At 42.7% G+C, this 20,260-nt stretch overlaps 1 protein-coding gene across 1 annotated transcript in view; it reads left to right on the forward strand.

Moving 5' to 3' along the window:
• Window positions 1–1,745: 1,745 nt before the first annotated feature.
• The window catches only part of LOC111971315 (uncharacterized), a 244,714-nt gene continuing 226,199 nt past the window's right edge, over window positions 1,746–20,260 (forward strand). The window contains exons 1-4 of the mRNA XM_070446023.1: window positions 1,746–5,116; window positions 11,527–11,657; window positions 11,860–12,033; window positions 16,880–17,044. Of these exons, the coding sequence (XP_070302124.1) occupies window positions 4,822–5,116; window positions 11,527–11,657; window positions 11,860–12,033; window positions 16,880–17,044 (765 nt within the window). The 5' untranslated portion in view covers window positions 1,746–4,821. The remainder of the gene's footprint in view (window positions 5,117–11,526; window positions 11,658–11,859; window positions 12,034–16,879; window positions 17,045–20,260) is intronic.

Raw genomic sequence — 20,260 nt, forward strand, 5'->3', positions numbered from 1 at the left:
TCAATAACACAAAATAAAAATCTATGTACAGTGAGTGCAAATGTAGAAGATTAGGGAGGTAGGCAATAAATAGGCCCTACAGGTGAAAATAATTACAATTTAGCATTAATACTGGAGTGATAGATGTGCAGATGATGATGTGCAAGTAGAGATACTGGGGTGCAAAAGAGCAAGAGGGTAAGTAATACTATGGGGATGAGGTAGTCGGGTGTGCTATTTACAGATTGGCTGTGTACAGGTACAGTGATCGGTAAGCTGCTCAGACAGCTGATGCTTAAAGTTAGAGAGGGAGATATAAGACTCCAGCTTCAGAGATTTTTGATGACATCACCAAGCAGGCCAGGACCAGAAGCGACATAGATGAGGTCAGTGGATTAGACAGCTTCCTCAACTCTGGACTCTGGAACAACACTGTTAACCACAACCAGAAACCYACAGTCAAAACAACAACCAAACTTAGTCTTCATGACAACAGACTGCCTGAGACCAGGGCGATGCGTAGATTTGGTCRGCGGGGACGGGGAGGTGTCCGTATGAGAACAGACAGACTCGGCTAGCGATTCTCCGGTCCTGCCCCTATAGTCCTTATTCAGAGAGACTGATGACGCCTCAGGTTAACCCCCTAACAGGTGCTGCCTTCAGCCTGCCTTCTATAGGATCTATTAACTGGAACATGGACCCTGTGACACAGACACTTCCTGGCCTTCATCCTCCTCACACTCTCCTTCTGTTAAACCAGACCTCAGACAATYCCAGTGCCTCAGGACTAAATGGCTACACAAGCCCATTGACAAATGACAGTAGTAGTAATGCTATCAGCAGATCTGGTGMCAAAGAGAAGAGCTTCCCGTGTTCATTCTGTGGGAAAGTCTTCAGTTTCCCCAAATAGGTGGATYTCCACCAGAGGATGCACACCGAGTTGAAAATCTTTCGGCTGCCACCTGTGAGAAGATGTTCTCCCACCAGCACCAGCTGAAGATGCACCTGAAGGTCCATAAGGGAGAGAGGCCGTTTGCCTGTATGCACTGTGGGAAGAGGTTCTCAGAGAGGAACTACCTCAGGATACACCAGTAGAAAATGCACACGGACCATGTATAGTGATATGTAATGTAGTACTTGTTAGTTTGTAGTTAATTCTGTTTGGGATTGAGTGGGGAACTGGATGAGGTGGACTGAGGAAAGAATGAGTATGATGAGGCAGAGTAGATGATATGGTGATGGTTGGTGTGATGGTGTCTGTAAAAATGCTTCACTGATGAAAATTGACAATCTTGTCCAGTTTTTTGATGCTGGTGTTTTATAATGAGGAAATGAGTGCCTATGTTTACTTGACATTAAGTAGTGTGTAATGTAATGACAGTGTTATAAATGTGAATTTGATCAAAAGTGAGGGTACCAGGTTTACAGAAAAGGTAAAGTGTTACCATAGTGAGAAGTTATTCTACGTATTGATTTGTGCAATAAAAGTACTGTACTTCATGTTATGTGAGCATATGACCATTTTGTTTAAATAAATGTTTTCCTTATCTCAGTCGAACCAAAACATACTTAATTTTTGAGTCAACACATTGCCATTATTTTTTATGAACTCCAATGACTATTGTTAGGTACTTGAATCAGTGTTAGAAATGGGCTTGACTGTGGTTAACGTTTTATAATATGTCGTTTCTGTGTGTACACCAAAGAGTTTCTTATATAAACCTTTGTATGCTTTTCTGTTCAATTTGTGTTTACAGTCTGCCATCCATGAGGACCTGCTGATATCCGGTGTTGCTGGCGGGGGAGACTGGACCTCTGAAGCGGCTGGTCACAAAACCTGACCCCGGACCTGTCTCCAACAGGGTCTTGTTTAATGCCTGGTGACTGGGTTGGTAGAAAGTCTGAAGCTGGACCTATGTCTAGCCTTCCTCAGTTACCTCATGGTTARCCCACCAATACAGACATGGTCAGGTTGCACGTTCACCAGAAGAGGTACATAGCCTATAACACAGCACACAATCCAAACAACATCCAGTCAAGGAGGGAGCTCAAAGACTAACCACCTGAACCACCTCTGGTGTTATTGGGTCACAACATGGGAGGCRGAGCATTAGGACGGACGCCGACAAGCCGTATGCCTGCCCCATATGTGGAAAGCGCTTCGCTGAGGCAAACTATGTGAAYGACCACCAGACCGTTCACACCAAGGAGAGGCCCTTCAATTGTAAGCTGTGTTAAGGCGTCTGCATGCTTCCCAGCCAAAACAGTTTGGAAGAGTTTGTGCATATATTATGAGGCAAGCCGAAGTCTACGCCCCTTTGTCGGTTACTGGTCAACAGTAGAGATTCTTCATTAAAGTCTTTGTCATTCAACGAGAGACGACTGGTTGTCGTGCACATTTTTACATTGAGATATACAGCACCAAACATCTTAGTTAGCTGTGAAATTGTGCGACTAAGATCTCGGCAAAAGCGTCCAATTTAATGACAGATTTCTTGAGTTATCTTAGATTAACACTGACTATTTTGAGGAAGTGTATACTGGCTACAGCGTCTCAAAATGGACAAACAGTACTATTGCCGTTTTTTTTTTTTTTTTCAAGCAAAGGTCTTAAGGGAGTATGCGAGCACACTTGTTCGGTTAGGCGCCACCCGAACGCTGACGCCTTTACAAGAGCTTCTCCTTCCTGAGTAACCTTATCAGACACAGGAGTGTCCACAATGGGGAGACATTGTAGCAGTGTGGCTTGCGATGTACACAGGGGTTTTCTGGGAACCATTCTTTAGCTGACATTATTARACAGTAGTTATCATATGAAGTGTCTTGGGGTAAGAGGGTAATTAACCACATACCCCTTATTTATCTTACTGAGGTCATTTAGATGGAATAAAGTAATTATATTATTTTCTACTGTATTCTTGCCAACATACTGTTCTTTCTAATCAAATCTGCTCTGAGCTTGAAAAGTGGTCATCAAAGGAGATTTGATGTAATGTAATAAGCTGTACCGTAATTCAAAGAACAGTGCGCAATGKCTTTTTCATTTAACCACACCCTTGAGCTATGACGCCAACAAATAAAATGCTTTGTCTTCAGTGTAATTACATGTTCCTCTCCTGAAAACCCTGAGCAGTCGACAGATGAAGTCTCAGAAATTGAACCTGAGGAAAGTGAATAGGAAGAACCTGCGCCGACAGGTGAGGTGAAGGCTTCCAAACCTCACCCCAATTATCAGGAAAATGCCCGAGATGACTTGGGCCCAGTGGGAGTACAATTCGTGGAGAGCATGCTAGCAGATACAGAGACTTCCAGTCATCGTGCTAAAGCTAGTTAGCATTGGCTTGCAAAACTACTTTAATTGCCTTCATACTGGACACAGAGACATAAAAATGGTATCCACTAMTTCATCTGACTCTGGGGAAGTAGTATCCTGAAGTATCCCTTTAATTGTACTGCARAGACGGAATGGAAATCCCTGAAGATTTAATTGGTAGTAGCAGCAGAGAAGTTTAAAATTTACTTTTTGGGTCACCAGCCACTGTGGCAGGTAGAGAAAAAAACTACCAGTCACTCAGATTTTTTTTACCAGTCAAAATATTTTATTGCCATACTTACATACAAAAAACTAAAAACATGATCGTGCTTTGTAATGTTTCTAAAACAAGAAATGTATTAGTAAGAAGTAATGTGGTATATTGCTCAATTTCATAAAAAAACGTGTGACTTCAGTCTTTTAACCAAAATATCAGATGAGATAAACTGTTCAGCTACCTCTTTAATGTTGGGAGGTTATGGTGGTAATGGTCACTTGTGTCTGAGATTTAGCATCTGACTAGGGCGTCTTCGCTATCAGTTCAAGCAGCAGACTCAAACTAACGTTGAAAAACAACCGAGCTTATGAACAAAACGATGTAAACTGCCAAGAACATGAGGACAAAGTCTCACTTTGTGGACTTAGATCAACTTMTATGCCTGTGGATAGCGCCTCCAAAAATGAATCTATCAAAGCGCACAGCTCTCCTGCCAGGCAGTGTTGCGTCTTGATGTGGGATGTAGGATTCGTATTTATTTGTGCGATTAACATCTTTGACACAAAACAGCAGAAATACTTTGACCCGCTACTGCAGCATTTTTCTACAATAAATCGCCAATCGCACATGTGCTCATACTTTTTATTATTTTTATTCGCAAATGTAATGCTCGCAATCGCAACGTGGCTGGTAATAAGACATTCTTACCTAAATCAAATTTTATACCTTGCCTAACATCACTATTTGTGATTTTTTTAAGCACTTATGTAATACAAAAAAGCACAAAGGCTTCATAATTSATAAAGGTCATGTTAACTAACTGATATTACCRCAGAGAACAAAACCTCCTTTCCCCATAGGAATGGCTGAATGAACCAGAGGTAACTGGTTCCGTTTTTTAGGACTACCAGCTGGTGAGCTCTATACATCGAGGTATAATGGGGCGCTCTAATATGGAATAAATGGTGGAATTGCCTCGACTCGACCACCGCTCCCCCCAATTTCCCCCTTTTTTTGTACAAATGTGCAATGCACTTTCCGAACTGTGAAAGGCAGCAATACGCAACAAAGCGTCTAGTCTGCCGGAAAACCACACGAAGAAGTAGTAAACGGAAGTGAACAGTGACCAAGAACAATTTCCACGTTAGCGTTTCTTTTGTTATTTAGACATTTATTAACACCTTGGAACTCAAAATATGATTAATTTAACTGCACAGCATCACTTATGTACCCCGGGTAGTGTTTAATTKGCGTTGAAGACAGGACTTGGGTGATATAGTTAACGCTAGCTAGCGGCTAACGTTAGTTAACAATGGCTACCTGTAACTCTAACGTTATGGTTTTTCACACTCAAATAGCCTCCATCATGGAGGTGCTAGCAAATGCAGCCGTTGCAGAAATCTGTAAACTCGTAGACGACGATTATGCAGTGTTTCGTTTGGAAATGACTCAAAGCCAGAAAGAAAACAGGACATTGCGGAGGAAACTACAGCTACTTGAACTGAAGGTGACACGGGAGCGCGCAGAGAGGACAACGCGAGAGCGCGTCCTCGCCAGTCGTCCTAGTAGTGTCAAGATCCTCGACCGATACAGAGGAATGACAAGAGGTAAGCTACATTTTGAAGAAGGCAGAGGCTGCGGGGTCTGTCGTCCCGTTCCCTCTGCGCATGTGTTCAGATGTCTTACTCAGAGTTGGGTCTTGGTCAGTTTTTGGATAGTGTGRCATACTTCCCCTGATTACTTAGCTAGCTGCCGTGCATTTCTTTCCATGTTACGTTTATTTTACCAGGCAGGTCAATTAATAAGAAATACTTCTTGCACAAAGACAATATTCTAACCAGATTTTTGATTGACTGAATTTCCRATTGTCACGCTCAATTAAAATAATGTGATGCATGGAACATAATCAATAAATAGTATGTCAAMAATTTATTARAAGTTACCTTACATCCAGGGCCGGATTACCAAACGGGCACGCAGCYCATGTATCCCCGACCTCCCGGGGCCCCCAACAATTTRTTTTTAAGGTTGTTGGCCCCTGGTGGTCYGGCTCCCCCAGATAGCATATGAAAGAMTCAGCATTGAGCAAATTTGAACATGCAGCTGGCCAAGAACAGAGCAGCACATTTTGCTCTTCACTGTAATCAGAGGGCTAATTTCAATACTATGCATGCTAGTCTCTCTTGACTAAAAGTTGAGGAGAGACCGACTGCATCGCTTCTCGTTTTAATAAGAAACAATGTGTTAAATTCCAAATTGCTTGCATAGTCAACTTACATACAGCACTGACACAGACCCCACCAGACATGTCACCAGGMGTATTTTCACAGTCCCCAGGTCCAGAACAAATTCAAGGAAATGTACAGAATTATACAGAGCCATGGTTGCATGGAACTCCCATGTCATATAGCGGAAGTGAACAGCAAACCTGGTTAAAACATTTTTTTATTTCTATTAAGCAACGCCTCCAATGTTTTGGGGCACTAAGCAAATTTTGGGACTTGTGAGGGGAAACTTGAACTTTTTGAGAATTTTGTGCAACTAACAACGTGCGTTTACAGTAAACACTGAGGCTGTACCCTTACAGTTTTAGACAGCAGCCAATAGGCTTGTGTGGCTATTTGAGCATAAGGTAGGCCTACCAACAGACAAAGGAGGAAATCCCATAACATTTTCACATGGAAAGAGCATTTTTTTATTTGTTGGTATGCTTTTTCATTAATTTATATATTTTTTCAATTTCGTGATATCCATTTGGTAGTTACAGTCTTGTCCCATCGCTGCAACTCCGTACTGCCTCGGGAGAGGCGAAAGTCGAGAGCATGGTGTCCTCCCGAAACACGACCCGCCAGCCGCACTGCTTTCTTGACACACTGCTCGCTTAACCCGGAAGCCAGCCGCACCAATATGTCGGAGGAAACACCGATACAGCTGGCGACCTGAAGTCAGTGTGCATGGCGCCCCGGCTACAAGGAGTCTCATACCACCCCGAGAACGCTAGGCCCAATTGTGCGCCGTCGCGGTTCGGCCGGCTGCGACACAGCCTGGGATCAAACCCGGATCTGTAGTGAACTCTCTAGCTTTTGCATTTTTATGATATAGCCTACAGTACCTATATGTGGGTTCAATGCAAGCCTACATAACAGTTGAAGTCGGAAGTTTACATACACCTTAGCCAAATACATTTAACTCACTTCACAATTCCTGACATTTAATCTATAATCCTGAGGTTAGTTAGGATCGCACTTTATTTAAGAATGTAAATGTAGATTAATTGTAGAGCGAATTATTTATTTCAGCTTTTATTTCTTTCATCACATTCCCAGTGGGTCAGAAGTTTACATACACTCAATTAGTATTTGGTAGCATTGCCTTTAAATTGTTTAACTTGGGTCAAACGTTCGGGTAGCCTTCCACAATAAGTTGGGTGAATTTTGCCCATTCCTCCTGACAGAGCTGGTGTAACTGACTCAGTGTTTGTAGGCCTCTTTGCTCGCACACGTTTCAGTTCTGCCCACAAATTCTATAGGATTGAGGTCAGGGCTTTGTGATGGCCACTCCAGTACCTTGACTTTGTTTCCTTAAGCCATTTTGCACAACTTTGGAATTATGCTTGGGGTCATTGCCCATTGGAAGACCCATTTCGACCAAGCTTAACTTCCTGACTGATGTCTTGAGATTTGCTTCAATATATCCACATAATTTCCATCTCATGAGCATCTATTTTGTGAAGTGCACCAGTTCTCCTCTGCAGCAAAGCACCCCATAACATGATGCTGCCAACCCCCGCTCTTCACGGTTGGGATGGTGTCTTCGGCTTGCAAGCTCCCCCTTTTTCCTCCAAACATAACGATGGTCATTATGGTACAGTTTTATATCAGACCAGAGATATTTCTCCAAAAAGTATGCTGTTCGTCCCCATGTGCAGTTACAAACCGTAGTCTGGCTTTTTTATGGCGGTTTTGGAGCAGTGGCTTCTTCCTTGCTGAGTGCCTTTCAGTATGCGTATATGGACTCGTTTTACGTGGATGAGATACTTTTTACCCGTTCCTCCAGCATCTTCACAAGGTCCTTTGCTGTTGTTCTGGATTGATTTGCACTTTTGCACCAAGGTACGTTCATCTCTAGAAGACAAACGCTCTCCTTCCTGAGCGTATCACGGCTGCTTTGGTCCATGGGTGGTTTATACCTGCATACTATTGTTTGTACAGATGGACGTGGTCCCTTCAGGCATTTGTAAATTGCTCCCAAGGATGAACAGACTTGTGGAGGTCTACAATTTTTTTTCTGAGGTCTTGGCTGATTTCTTTTGATTTTCCCATGATGTCAAGCAAAGAGGCACTGAGTTTGAAGGTAGGCCTCGAAATACATCCACAGGTACACCTCCAATTGACTCAAATGATGTCAATTAGCCTATCCGAAGCTTCTAAAACCATGACATCATTTTCTGGAATTTTCTAAGCGGTTTAAAGGCACAGTCAACTTAGTGTATGTAAACTTCTGACCCACTGCTGGAATTGTGATACAGTGAAATAATCAGTCTGTAAACAATTGTTGGAAAATTTACTTGTGTCATGCACAAAGTAGATGTCCTAACCGACTTGCCAAAACTATAGTTTGTTAGCAAGACATTTGTGAAGTGGTTGAAAGACGAGTTTTAATGACTCCAACCTAAGTGTATGTAAACTTCCGACTTCAACTGTATATACAGTCGTGGCCAAAAGTTTTGAGAATGACACAAATATTAATTTCCACAAAGTTTGCTGCTTCAGTGTCTTTAGATATTTTTGTCAGATGTTACTATGGAATACGGAAGTGTAATTACAAGCATTTCATAAGTGTCAAAGGCTTTGATTGACAATTACATGAAGTTGATGCAAAGAGTCAATAAGACCTCTACAAGACCTCTGCAATCCGCCCTGGCATGCTGTCAATTAACTTCTGGGCCACATCCTGACTGTTGGCAGCCCATTCTTGCATAATAAATGCTTGGAGTTTGTCAGAATTTGTGGYTTTTTGTTTGTCCACCCGCCTCTTGAGGATTGACCACAAGTTCRCAATGGGATTAAGGACCTGGGGAGTTTCCTGGCCATGGACCCAAAATATTGATGTTTTGTTCCCCGAGCCACTTAGTTATCACTTTTGCTTTATGGCAAGGTGCTCCATCAAGTTAGATTCGTTTTGGTTTGTTGCATTGAAAAGGGGCTGATTTATAATGTTGATTCGATCACAGAAAAAACATTGATTTATATAGTGCAAACTAATGGGGCGAACTCAGTGAAGTTAAATCTCTTGGTCTCTGCAGAGGCCTGGCATTTCTTCTGAGCAGCAGTCCTTCGATGAGTTTTAACGGCTGTTGGCAACCAATCAATGTTGCATTTCTGCCACCTACTAGACTGAAGTACAACTCCCTTATACAGTGCTTGAATAAATAAATAATAACCCTACCTTCTAACACTACACTCACAAAAAACACCACCCTACTACACTATTTAAAACTATTTAGTCCTACCTCAGGCCAACAACCTGAAAGGATGGGACACCACCATTCAACACACCCTGTAACTCTTCTGATGTCAAGTCTCGCACACCCAAATAACTCTCTGCAGCTGCCACCACAACCTCAATTTTCTGTGACTTACGTTCCATCCGTGCAGTACAGTTGAAAACCATAATCTGTGCTATAAATGCTAAAAATCTAATCTTACTGAAACATCACTTGTTGGCCTATCCCTCTGTATTGTTACATATCTACTACTCACAGCACTCCTCTCAGGATCCCTCCCCCTTGACCCATCTGCCTCTACTTTCTTCACTGCCTCAGCATATGACAACTTCTGCACTACTCTAACCCTGGAAACCTCAATCTGCCTCTCTCACACGGGACATTTCTGATCCTATGTCCCATGGGCACCCCTACAATTAACACATACCACTACTTTCCCCAATGCTACACATTCCTTTGTCTCATGCCCTTCTGCACACTTCTCACACCTAGGAACCTCCCTCCAACACACTGCTGCCACATGCCCAGAGCAGCATTCCTGGAGGAGGTGCGCAGCTTAGAGGGAACATTGGTTGTGGGTCCCCTGTAGGTCAGCCCCCCCCCCCCCAGATAGCATATGAACAGGTCATAAACCATAGTAAATGGGTAGAATTGCAGGAAATTAGCTTGAAATGAGCTAAATGTGTAAAATACCATGAGATTAGCTATAAAACTGCACATTTACCTTGGAGATACAGAGGAGTCCGATATTATTGAAACCCTTGATAAAGATGAGAAAAACGACTGTGTAAAATATATTATTCAAATACTGAGCGATATGGTATGACTTTTTTGGAGGGGGAATTTATATTATTTTCACCACCACTGGTGGTCTAGTCATCTGACCAAAGCACCGCTTCCAATCCAATGTACAATGCTTTTTTAGCAAACTCCAGGTGTTTACATTTTTTGGATGACATTAAAATGGTGGGTTTTGCGTTGAAATGAGGATGCACGAGCAGAAAATAACCCCATACCTACTGTAATATAGGGTGGTGGATCTTCGATGTTATGGCTCTATTTTGCTTCCACTGGTCTTGGTGCCCTTGTTATGGTCAATGGCATAATGAACTTTACTCAGTATCAGGATATTTATGGTTGCCTCTGCCAGGAGACTAAAACTTGACCGCAAATGGATCTTCCAGCAAYACAATAACCTCAAGCACACATCAAAATCCACAAAGAAATGGTTAATTGCAATGGCCATCTCATTCTCCGGACTTAAAACCTATTAAAAACATAGTTTGAATTGAAGAAGGCAGTCCATAAGCGCAGACGAAGGATATCAAGATTCTGGAAGGATTCTGTATGGAGGAATGGTCTACAGCCTTGTTCACATTGGCAGTTTGAAGTGACGCAATTATATATATTTTTTGCATATCTAATTTGAATCAGTTCTTTTTCCTGCAGTATGAACAGCCAAAAAGCACATGGAATCAGATATCCCAAGTCATACAAATATGATTCCTGTCCATGCAACTTGTCTGAACAGTCAAATCTGATTTATTTTCCCTCAAGTGGTTTTTAGACTTATTTAGCATATCTTTTGTCGRCTGCTAGCTACTCTGTTGACAGTTTTGACAATAACATGTGGTAGCTAACTAGCTTGTTCATTGTTTACAAACAAATTAGTGAATATGCTAGAAAGCYAAACAGATTCCTAGCTAGCTAGTTGACTGCTGTGACTAGCCAAAAAGGACTCGTTTTGAAAGTTGGATCTTTAAGTGTTCTTACACTATGATTTTGAACATTCAAAGCAACTGGGAAACGTCCATAGCAGGCATTGTTGTCACCTTAGCTTGCTACACAACTTCTGAGTGATAGGAACCATGTGCACCTCCACCAATCAGCCTACACAACTGCYCACACACCCGTCGTTACTATGACTGCTGTCTGAATTTGGTAGTTTGTAACTTGCTGTTTGGACAGTCAGTATTCCAAAACAGATTTGAAAACTAAACTGATTTGAGCATTAAGGCCTGCAGTGTGAACAGGGCTTTAGATCCTTCCCAATGTGTTCTCCAACTCATAAAACATTAGAAAAGGGCCCCCTGACATTATCCTCATGTAACAGTATAACTTTAGTACGTCCCCTCGCCCCGACACGGGCGCGAACCAGGGACCCTCTGCACACATCAACAACTGACACCCACGAAGCGTCGTTACCCATCGCTCCACAAAAGCCGCGGCCCTTGCAGAGCAAGGGGAAACCCTACTTCAGGTCTCAGAGCAAGTGACGTAACCGATTGAAATGCTATTAGCGCGTACCCGCTAACTAGCTAGCCATTTCACATCCGTTACACTCACAAGGTGAGGTATTGAAAGGTATTGAAAACAGGAGTGTCAATCATTTGGACCCCTACCCTTTTTGAGAATTGTATTTATTACTTGTTAAACAAAATCTATTTCTCTGAGCAATTGTATTATTATAAAACATAACCACCCATTTCCCCCCCCCAATAACTCTCTTAGGTGAAGGACATCTCACTGGAGGCCACAGGAGCTTTGTGAAGCCTACAGGACACAAAACATGGAGAGATGACCAACCCATAGCTATAGATGAGGGGAGTGGAACCTCAAACCAGCATGTTATCGTGATAGAGGTTAGTGTCATAGTGTAACATAAAAAATGACAGTACATCAAATGTGGCCCGTTTTATTTCAGAAAGGCTCCTCTCAGCTATTCATTTGCTTACATGTACATCCTGATTTATCTGCCATAGGGGAGCTTGTGAGACTTCCCTATGACATTGTTATCCAATTCAACTCATGTACCTGTAATAACCTCCTCTCTTCTTGTGTCAGTCTGCAGATGCAGAGGCTGCAGGTCCTGGAGGATCGTCTTTGGTCAAGCAGGAAAGGACTGAAGGAGAGCACCGACGACACAGCAGAGACATCCAGATTGGAGTGGCACCCCCTCTAGCCACGGAGGACCTCCCCACCGCGCCCCAGCCCAGGGCCCTATGCAGCTACACGGAGGTCAGTGGAGCACTGAATGCCGTCCTCAAGTCAGAGAAAGACACAGAGACTTTAATTGTAACACAAAGGTTCTTACGCACAGGACCTGACCACAGATCAGACCCAGAGAGACTGGGACCACTGGGCTATCCTTCTGCTCCTGGCTCAGAGTATTTACTTTACAGTAACCCAAGCCTGAGGATGGTTCATTCCCATCGGGACTCAGGTGACGCGTTAGAGACTGGCAATGATCTGTCAGGTTCTTTCACTACAGAGATGGACCCTGGCAACATGCCCTTGGGTTTAGAGACACAGACTGATCTGTCTAGAGGGGACTGGAACCGGTACAGTAGTAGTGTGTACTCTGAAGGSTGCRTAGATAAMAAAGGGGAGGTTATAGTCGATGAGAGGACTGTCAAAGTGAAGTGCGAGGCTCCTCTGACATGGAATGTAGACGAGACTCACTTAGGAGAAGGACACTCACAAGGCAGAGATTTCTTAGATTACAGGGAAAGCTTAGAGACAAATCCAAATGTCGCGACCCACTCCCCTTTACACACGTTCAGGAATCGCGACCCAGTGTCCACGTCGATGGGGCCTTCCGATTCACAGAGCCGGGTCCTTTTCGATCAGGTTTTGAACTCAAAGGACCAAAGGGCCAAGGTTTTGGGAGGGGGAGCAAAATCAGGCGATAAAGAGAAACGGTTCCTCTGCATGTTCTGTAACGAAGGCTTCAATTGCCCTCAGAAGGTAGAGATCCACCAGAGGGTCCACATAGGGGTGAAACCCTTCAGCTGTACCCAGTGTCATATGCACTTTGCTGAGGCTGGCAACCTGAAGAGGCACCAGAGGGTCCACACAGGGGAGAAACCCTTCAGCTGTGTCCAGTGTCACATGCGCTTCACACAGGCTGGTGACCTAAAGAGGCACCAGAGGGTCCACACAGGGGAGAAACCCTTCAGCTGTACCCAGTGTCACATGCGCTTTGCCCAGGCTGGCAACCTAAAGATGCACCTGAAGGTCCACACGGGAGAAAGGCCATTTTCCTGTACGCACTGTGGGAAAAGGTTCTCAGAGAGGAGATGCCTCAGGATACACCAGCAGAAAAAACATTACACTCAATAACTTAGAAAGTAACTATTCCACTCGATAGCTTCTGACACTTAGATCTCACCCTGCATTAAAGACAAAAATAKATTTTCATTAATGTCAGCAGATGCATTTAGAGTAAGGAGAGTAACATATTTCAGTGTTGAATATTCCTGTGTAAATATTACATCCAGACATTGTGTGATACAATGCATTTGGAAAGTATTCAGACCCCTTGACTTCTTCCACATTTTGTTACTTTACAGCCTTATTCTAAAATGGATTAAATATATTTTTTCCTCGTCAATCTACACATAATACCCCATAATGACAAAGCAAAAATAGTTTTTTGCAAATTTATAAAAAAAATAACAAGCTGAAATATGACATTTACATAAGTATTCAGACCTTTTACTCAGTACTTTGTCGAAGCACCTTTGGCAGCGATTACATCCTTGAGTCTTCCTGGATATGACGCTACAAGCTTGGCACACCTGTATTTGGGGAGATTCTTCCATTCTTCTTTACAGATCCTCCCAAGTCCTGTAAGGTTGGTTGGAGTGTCYCTGCACAGCTATTTTCAGGTCTCTCCAGGGATGTTCAATTGGGTTCAAGTCTGGGCTCTGGCTGGGTTACTCAAGGACATTCAGAGACTTGTCCCGAAGCCACTCTTGGCTGTGTGCTTAGGGTTGTTGACCTGTTGGAAGGTGAACCTTCGCCCCAGTCTGAGGACCTGAGCGCTCTGGAGCAGGTTTTCATCAAGAATCTCTCTGTACTTCGCTCGTTCATCTTTCCCTCGATGCTGACTAGTCTCCCAGTCCTGCCTGCTGCTGAAAAATCCCCACAGCATGATGCTTCCACCACCATGCTTTACCGTAGGGATTGTGCAGGTTTCCTCCAGACGTGACACTTGGCATTCAGGCAAAGAGTTCAATCTTGGTTTCATCAGACCAGAGAATCTTGTTTGTCATGGTCAGAGTCCTTTAGGTGCCTATTGGCAAACTCGAAGTGAGCTGTCATGTGCCTTTTCTGAGGATTGGCTTCAGTCTGGCCACTCTACTATAAAAGCCTGATTGGTGAGTACTGCAGAGATGGTTGTCCTTCTGGAAGTTTCTCCCACCTCCACAGAGGAACTCTGGAGCTCTGTCACAGTGACCATCGGGTTCTTGGTCACCTCCCTGACCAAGGCCCTTCACCCCGATTGCTCAATTTGGCCGGGTGGCCAGCTTTAGGAAGAGTCTTGGTGGTTCCAAACTTCTTCCATTTAAGAATTATGGAGGCCACTGTGTTCTTGGGGACCTTCAACGCTGCAGACATTTTTTGGTCCCCTTCCCCAGATCTGTTCTCGACACGGTCCTGTCTCGGAGCTCTACTGACATTCCTTCGACCTCATGGCTTGATTTTTGCTTTGACATGCACTGTCAACTGTGGGACCTTTTGTTATAGACAGGTGTGTGCCTTTCCAAATCATGTCCAATCAATTGAATTTACCACAGGTGGACTCAGGATGCACCCGAGCTCAATTTCGAGTCTCATAGCAAAGGGTCTGAATTTGCAAACATTCTAAAAACCTGTTTTCGCTTTGTCATTATGGGGTGTTGTGTGTAGATGTGCTGAAATGTAACAAAGTCGAGGGGTCTGAATACCTTCTGAATGCAAAGTATATAAGGCATATATATACACTGAACAAAAATATAAATGCAACATGTAAAGTCTTGGTCCCATGTTTCATGAGCTGAAGCTACCAGAACTTTACCATATGCACAAAAAMGTAATTTCTCTCAAATGATGTGCACAAATGTGTTCACATCCCTGTTAGTGAGTATTTCTCCTCTGCCAAGATAACCCATCCACCTGACAAGTATGACATATCAAGAAACTGATTAAACAGCATGATCATTACACAGGTGCACCTTGTACTGGGGGCAATAAAAGGTCATTTTAAAATGTGCTGTTTTGTCACACAACACAATGCCACAGATTTATTTTACCCCACTTTTTCTCACCATTTTCGATCTCGTCTCATRGCTGCAACTCCCCAACGGACTCAGGAGGCAAKGGTTGAGTCATGCGTCCTCTGAAACATGACCCGCCTAACTGCGCTCCTTAACACCTGCCAGCTTAACCGGGAACCCAGCCGCACCAATGTGTCAGAGGAAACACTGTTCAACTGTCAGCCTGCAGGCACCCGTTCCACCACATGGAGTCGRTAAAGCGCGATGAGCCAAGTAAAGCCTCCCCGGCKAAACCCTCCCCTAACCTTGACGACGCTGGGCCAATTGTGCGCCGTCCTATGGGACTCCCGCCGATTGTGGCACAGCCCGGGAATGAACCCGAGTCTGTAATAACACCTTTAGCACTTCGATCCAGTGCCTTAGACCGCTYCGCCACTCGGGAAGCCCAGATGTCTCAAGTTTTGAGGGAGCATGCAATTGGCATGCTGACTGCAGGAATGTCCACCTGAGCTGTTACCAATTGAATGCTCACTTCTCTACCATAAGCTGCCTCAGCGGTTTGCTGATGTCATGATTGTGAACAGAATGCCCCATGGTGGCGGTGGGCTGATGGTATGGGCAGGCATAAGCTACGGACAACGAACACAATTGCATTTATCGATGGCAATTTGAATGCACAGAGATACCATGACTAGATCCTGAGGCCAATTGTCTTGCCATTCATCTGCKGCCATCATTTCATATTTCAGCATGATAATGCACGGTCACAAGGGTCTGTACACAATTTCTGGAAGCTGAAKATTTCCCAGTTTTTCCATGGCCAGCATACTCACCAGACATGTCAACCATTGAGCATGTTTGGAATGCTCTGGATCAACGTGTACGACAGCGCGTTCCAGTTCCCGCTAATATCCAGAAACTTTGCACAGCCATTGAAGAGCAGTGGGACAACATTCCACAGGCCACAGTCAACAGGCTGATCAACTCTATGCGAAGGAGATGTGTCATGCTGCATGGGACAAATGGTGGTTACWCCAGATACTGACTGGTTTTCTGATCCACACTCTGCTTTTTTAAAAGATATCTTTGACCAACAGATGCATATKTGTATTCCCAGTCATGTGAAATCCATAGATTAGGGCCAAATTAATTTATTTCATTTGACTGATTTCCTTTTATGAACTGCTGCGTTCATATTTTTGTTTAGTATATAAGCCTAAAATGTCTGTTATATTGTGTTTGTACTGTGTAGGCTATATGTTCACATGCCTATTTCATTACTTCCATTCAACTGCTTTATTTCTTTCCCAAGACACTTTTAATGAGAAAATTAATGCAGTTTATCAAGTTCATGCTGATTTTTTTGTTGTTGATGTGTGTGATTTTCATATGGTGGATTTAAAACTTGTTTGTTTAATAAATACAAAATGGGACTTTTCATTCTGACTTTCATTGAATCTCTCTTTAGTATACATCACATTTGATATCACCCTATTCTATACACACAACAGTGCTTTATAACCAATATACACTTACTAAATCTACCTACACWTACCCACACACTAACAAACACCTACTGTACACATCAACATAGGTTAGTCAGATTTGTCTGACTTATCATAGCTGACTCATTTATCCACAACATCATATTTATGTCCACCACGATGGGCTAAACGGCAATGAAGTCATTCTGTAACTACAGTATAGGACTCAAACGTAGTGGGGATGGGTAAACACTCCATGTTGAAATTGTGTTTATTATCTGTGTGTACATACCTGAGGAAGTGTATGTCTGTGTAATCTGTATCACCTGTCTCTTCCAGGAGGATGAGGATCCAGAGGTTCTGCTGGTGAAGGAGGAGGGGTGTGAGGAGGGACTGGGGAACCCTGAGGGGACCATGGTCATGGATGACAACCAGACTACACCTCCTCCTGAACCCACAGAGGAACCAGCTGAGCAGCACAGGACCACACACAGTCTCACTGAGGTGAGCCCACTGAACTACTGTCTTAATGGTGTAACGTCAGGGTCCGTATRCACAAWGCCACTCAGAGTATTAGTGCGGATCTAGGATCATTTTAGCCTTTTCGATCATACTGAATAAGATTATATAGACAGSTGGGGACTTGATCCTCGATCAGCAATTCTATTTTGAGACTCTTTATGGATACGYGCCCAGGTCTTGATTAATTTTGTCTTAAGTGTGGGACCATTTCTTACAATTATCKAACCATTAAAGAGTGTAATAGCATTACATTTACATGTTACATAGCAATCCCCCATTGCKCAATCAGAAGATGCTCCATAGCAGGGTGCTCATATCAGATTTCTTGATCCAACATCCTCTCACTCTGTATCTCTTACAGTCAGTAGACATGGAGGATGGGAAGCKTGATCTGCTGCTGGTCAAAGAGGAGACAATAGAAGACGGACCAGAGAGCATTGATCTGCTGAGTGGACTAAAGATGGGGGAGCAAGGTAAGGGAGAAATACAAATAGCCTACATACAGTAATAGATCTTCAATGGGAATAGTGATAAGCCMGGCTATTATTTTTGTTTCTTCATTCATAAAATGAAATCAATACAAGTTATGTTTACCTTCAAAAGTTTCAAGTTCCATTTGTCGAATGCACAAGTACAGTGAAATGCTTAACTTGCAAGCTGGAGGACGTCCTCCGGACGTTGTCATAATTACTGTGAAAGTCTATGGAAGGGGGTGAGAACCATGAGCCTTTTGTATTGAAGTCAATATACCTAGAGGAAGACGGAAACTAGCTGTCCTCCGGCTACACKWTGGTGCTACCCCAGAGAGTGCTGTTAAGGCTACTGTAGACCTTTATTGCAGAAGTGTTTTTTTAATCAGTTATTTGGTAGCATGAATATATTTAGTATAGTTTTATCTAAAAAAAAAATACTTTTTAAATGTTTAACAATTTTTAGTTTTATGTAATTCCCTGAGGAATTACATAATTTTCCCATAAAAGTCCTTTCCTCCTCTGAGGAGCCTCCCCTGATTCGCACCACTTGAGATTTTCCACATTTTGTTGTATTACAGCCTGAATTTAAGATGTATTAAATTGAGATTTTTTTGTCACTGGCCTACACACAATACCCCATAATGTCATAGTGGAATTGTTATTTTTTATTTTTTTTATTTTACAAATTCATTAAAAATGAAAAGCTGAAATATCTTGAGTCAATAAGTATTCAACCCCTTTGTTATGGCAAGCCTAAATAAGTTCAGGAGTAAACATTTGCTTAAAAGTCACATAAGTTGCATGGACTCACTCTGTGTGCAATAAGTGTGTAACATAATTTTTTTTAGGACTACCTCATCTCTGTACCCCACACACAGAATTATCTAAGGGCCCTCAGTCGAGAAGTGAATTTCAAACACAGATTCAACCAGGGAGGTTTTCCAATGCCTCGCAAAGAAGAGCACCTATTGGTAAAAATAAAATACAATTTGACATTGAATATCCCTTTGAGCATGGTGAAGTTATTAATTACACTTTGGATGATATATATATATATACACACCCAGTCACTACAAAGGTATAGATGTCTTTCCTAACTCAGTTGCCGAGAGGAAAGAAACCGCTCAGGGCTTTCACCATGAGGCCAATGGTGAATTTAAAACAGTTACAGAGTTTAATGGCTGTGATAGGAGAAATCTGAGGATGTATCAACAACATTGCAGTTATTCCACAATACTAACCTAATTGACAGAGTAAAAAGCCTGTACAGAATAAAATATTCCAAAACATGCATCCTGTTTGAAATAAGGCACTAAAGTAATACTGCAAAAAAATTGGCAAAGCAATTCACTTTTTCTCATGTATACAAAGTGTTATGTTTGGGGCAAATCCAATACAACACATTACTGAGTACCATTCTCCATATTTTCAAGCATAGTGATGGCTGCATCATGTTATGGGTATGCTTATAATCGTTAAGGACTGTATAGTTTTTCAGGAAAAAAATTAACGGAAGGGAGCTTAGCCCAGGCAAAACCCTAGACGAAAACCTGGTTTAGTCTGCTTTCCACCAGAAACTGGGAGATTAATTTTCCTTTCGGCAGGACAATAACCTAAAACACAAGGCCAAATCTACACTGGAGTTGCTTACCAATAAGACAGTGAATGTTCCTGAGTGGCCAAGTTACAGTTTTTACTTAAATCTACTTTAAAATCTATGGTAAGACCTGAAAATGGTTGTCTAGCAATGATCAACAACCCATTTGACAGAGCTTGAAGAATTTTACAAATATGTTGCACAATTGTTACAGAATCCAGGTGTGGAAAAGTCTTATTAAGCGACTTACCCAGAAAGGACTCTCTGCCAATCGCTGCCAATGGTGCTTCTACAAAGTTTTGACTCAGGGGGGTGAATACTTATGTAAATTTGATATTTCCATATTTCATTTWCAATACATTTGCTAATACATTTTTTAAATATGTTTTCACATTATGCGGTATTGTGTGTGGATGGTTGAGATTTTWGATTTTTTTTTCATCCATTTTGAATTCAGGCTGTAAAAACAAAATGTGTAATAAGTCAAGGGTTATGAACACTTTCATGTAGATAGGGATTAGGAGAAAATCCTAAAACAAAAATCCACAAAACACACATAATAATGTATGAACTTGACCAGGTAATTGACAAAAAAAATACTCCACATGTAGAGTTCTCTGCCATGTTTGTAAAGTCTATTTTGTAACCTCTTCCTGCAGGTAGTTGGCTGGAGGCTAACAGGGGGGACTGGGCAGCCATCTTGAATTCCCAGACCCAGARYGGTGCAGTCAATGACCCAGGGGACAACATCACTGAGCAGGGCAGAACCGGAGGTGACATAGTGGAGGTCAGTGGATGGGACAGCGTCATCAACTCTGGACTTGGGAACAACACTGTTAACCAGAAACAGACATTCGAACACAAATCAACAGCTGAACTTAGTCTCTATGACAACAGACTGTCTGAGACCAGGGAGAGGCGTAGATTTGGTCTGCAAGGACGGGGACGTGTCCGTATGCAGCGGGAGAGAACAGACACAGACTCGGCTAGCGACGCTCCGTCCTGCTCCTATAGTTGTGATTCAGAGAGACTGATGGTGCCTCAGGTTAACCCCCTAACAGGTGCTGCCTTCAGCCTGCCTTCTATAGGATCTATCAACTGGAACATGGACCCTGCGACAACACAGAC

This window comes from Salvelinus sp. IW2-2015, linkage group LG13 (assembly GCF_002910315.2).
Source record: "Salvelinus sp. IW2-2015 linkage group LG13, ASM291031v2, whole genome shotgun sequence".
Classification (NCBI taxonomy): domain Eukaryota; kingdom Metazoa; phylum Chordata; class Actinopteri; order Salmoniformes; family Salmonidae; genus Salvelinus; species Salvelinus sp. IW2-2015.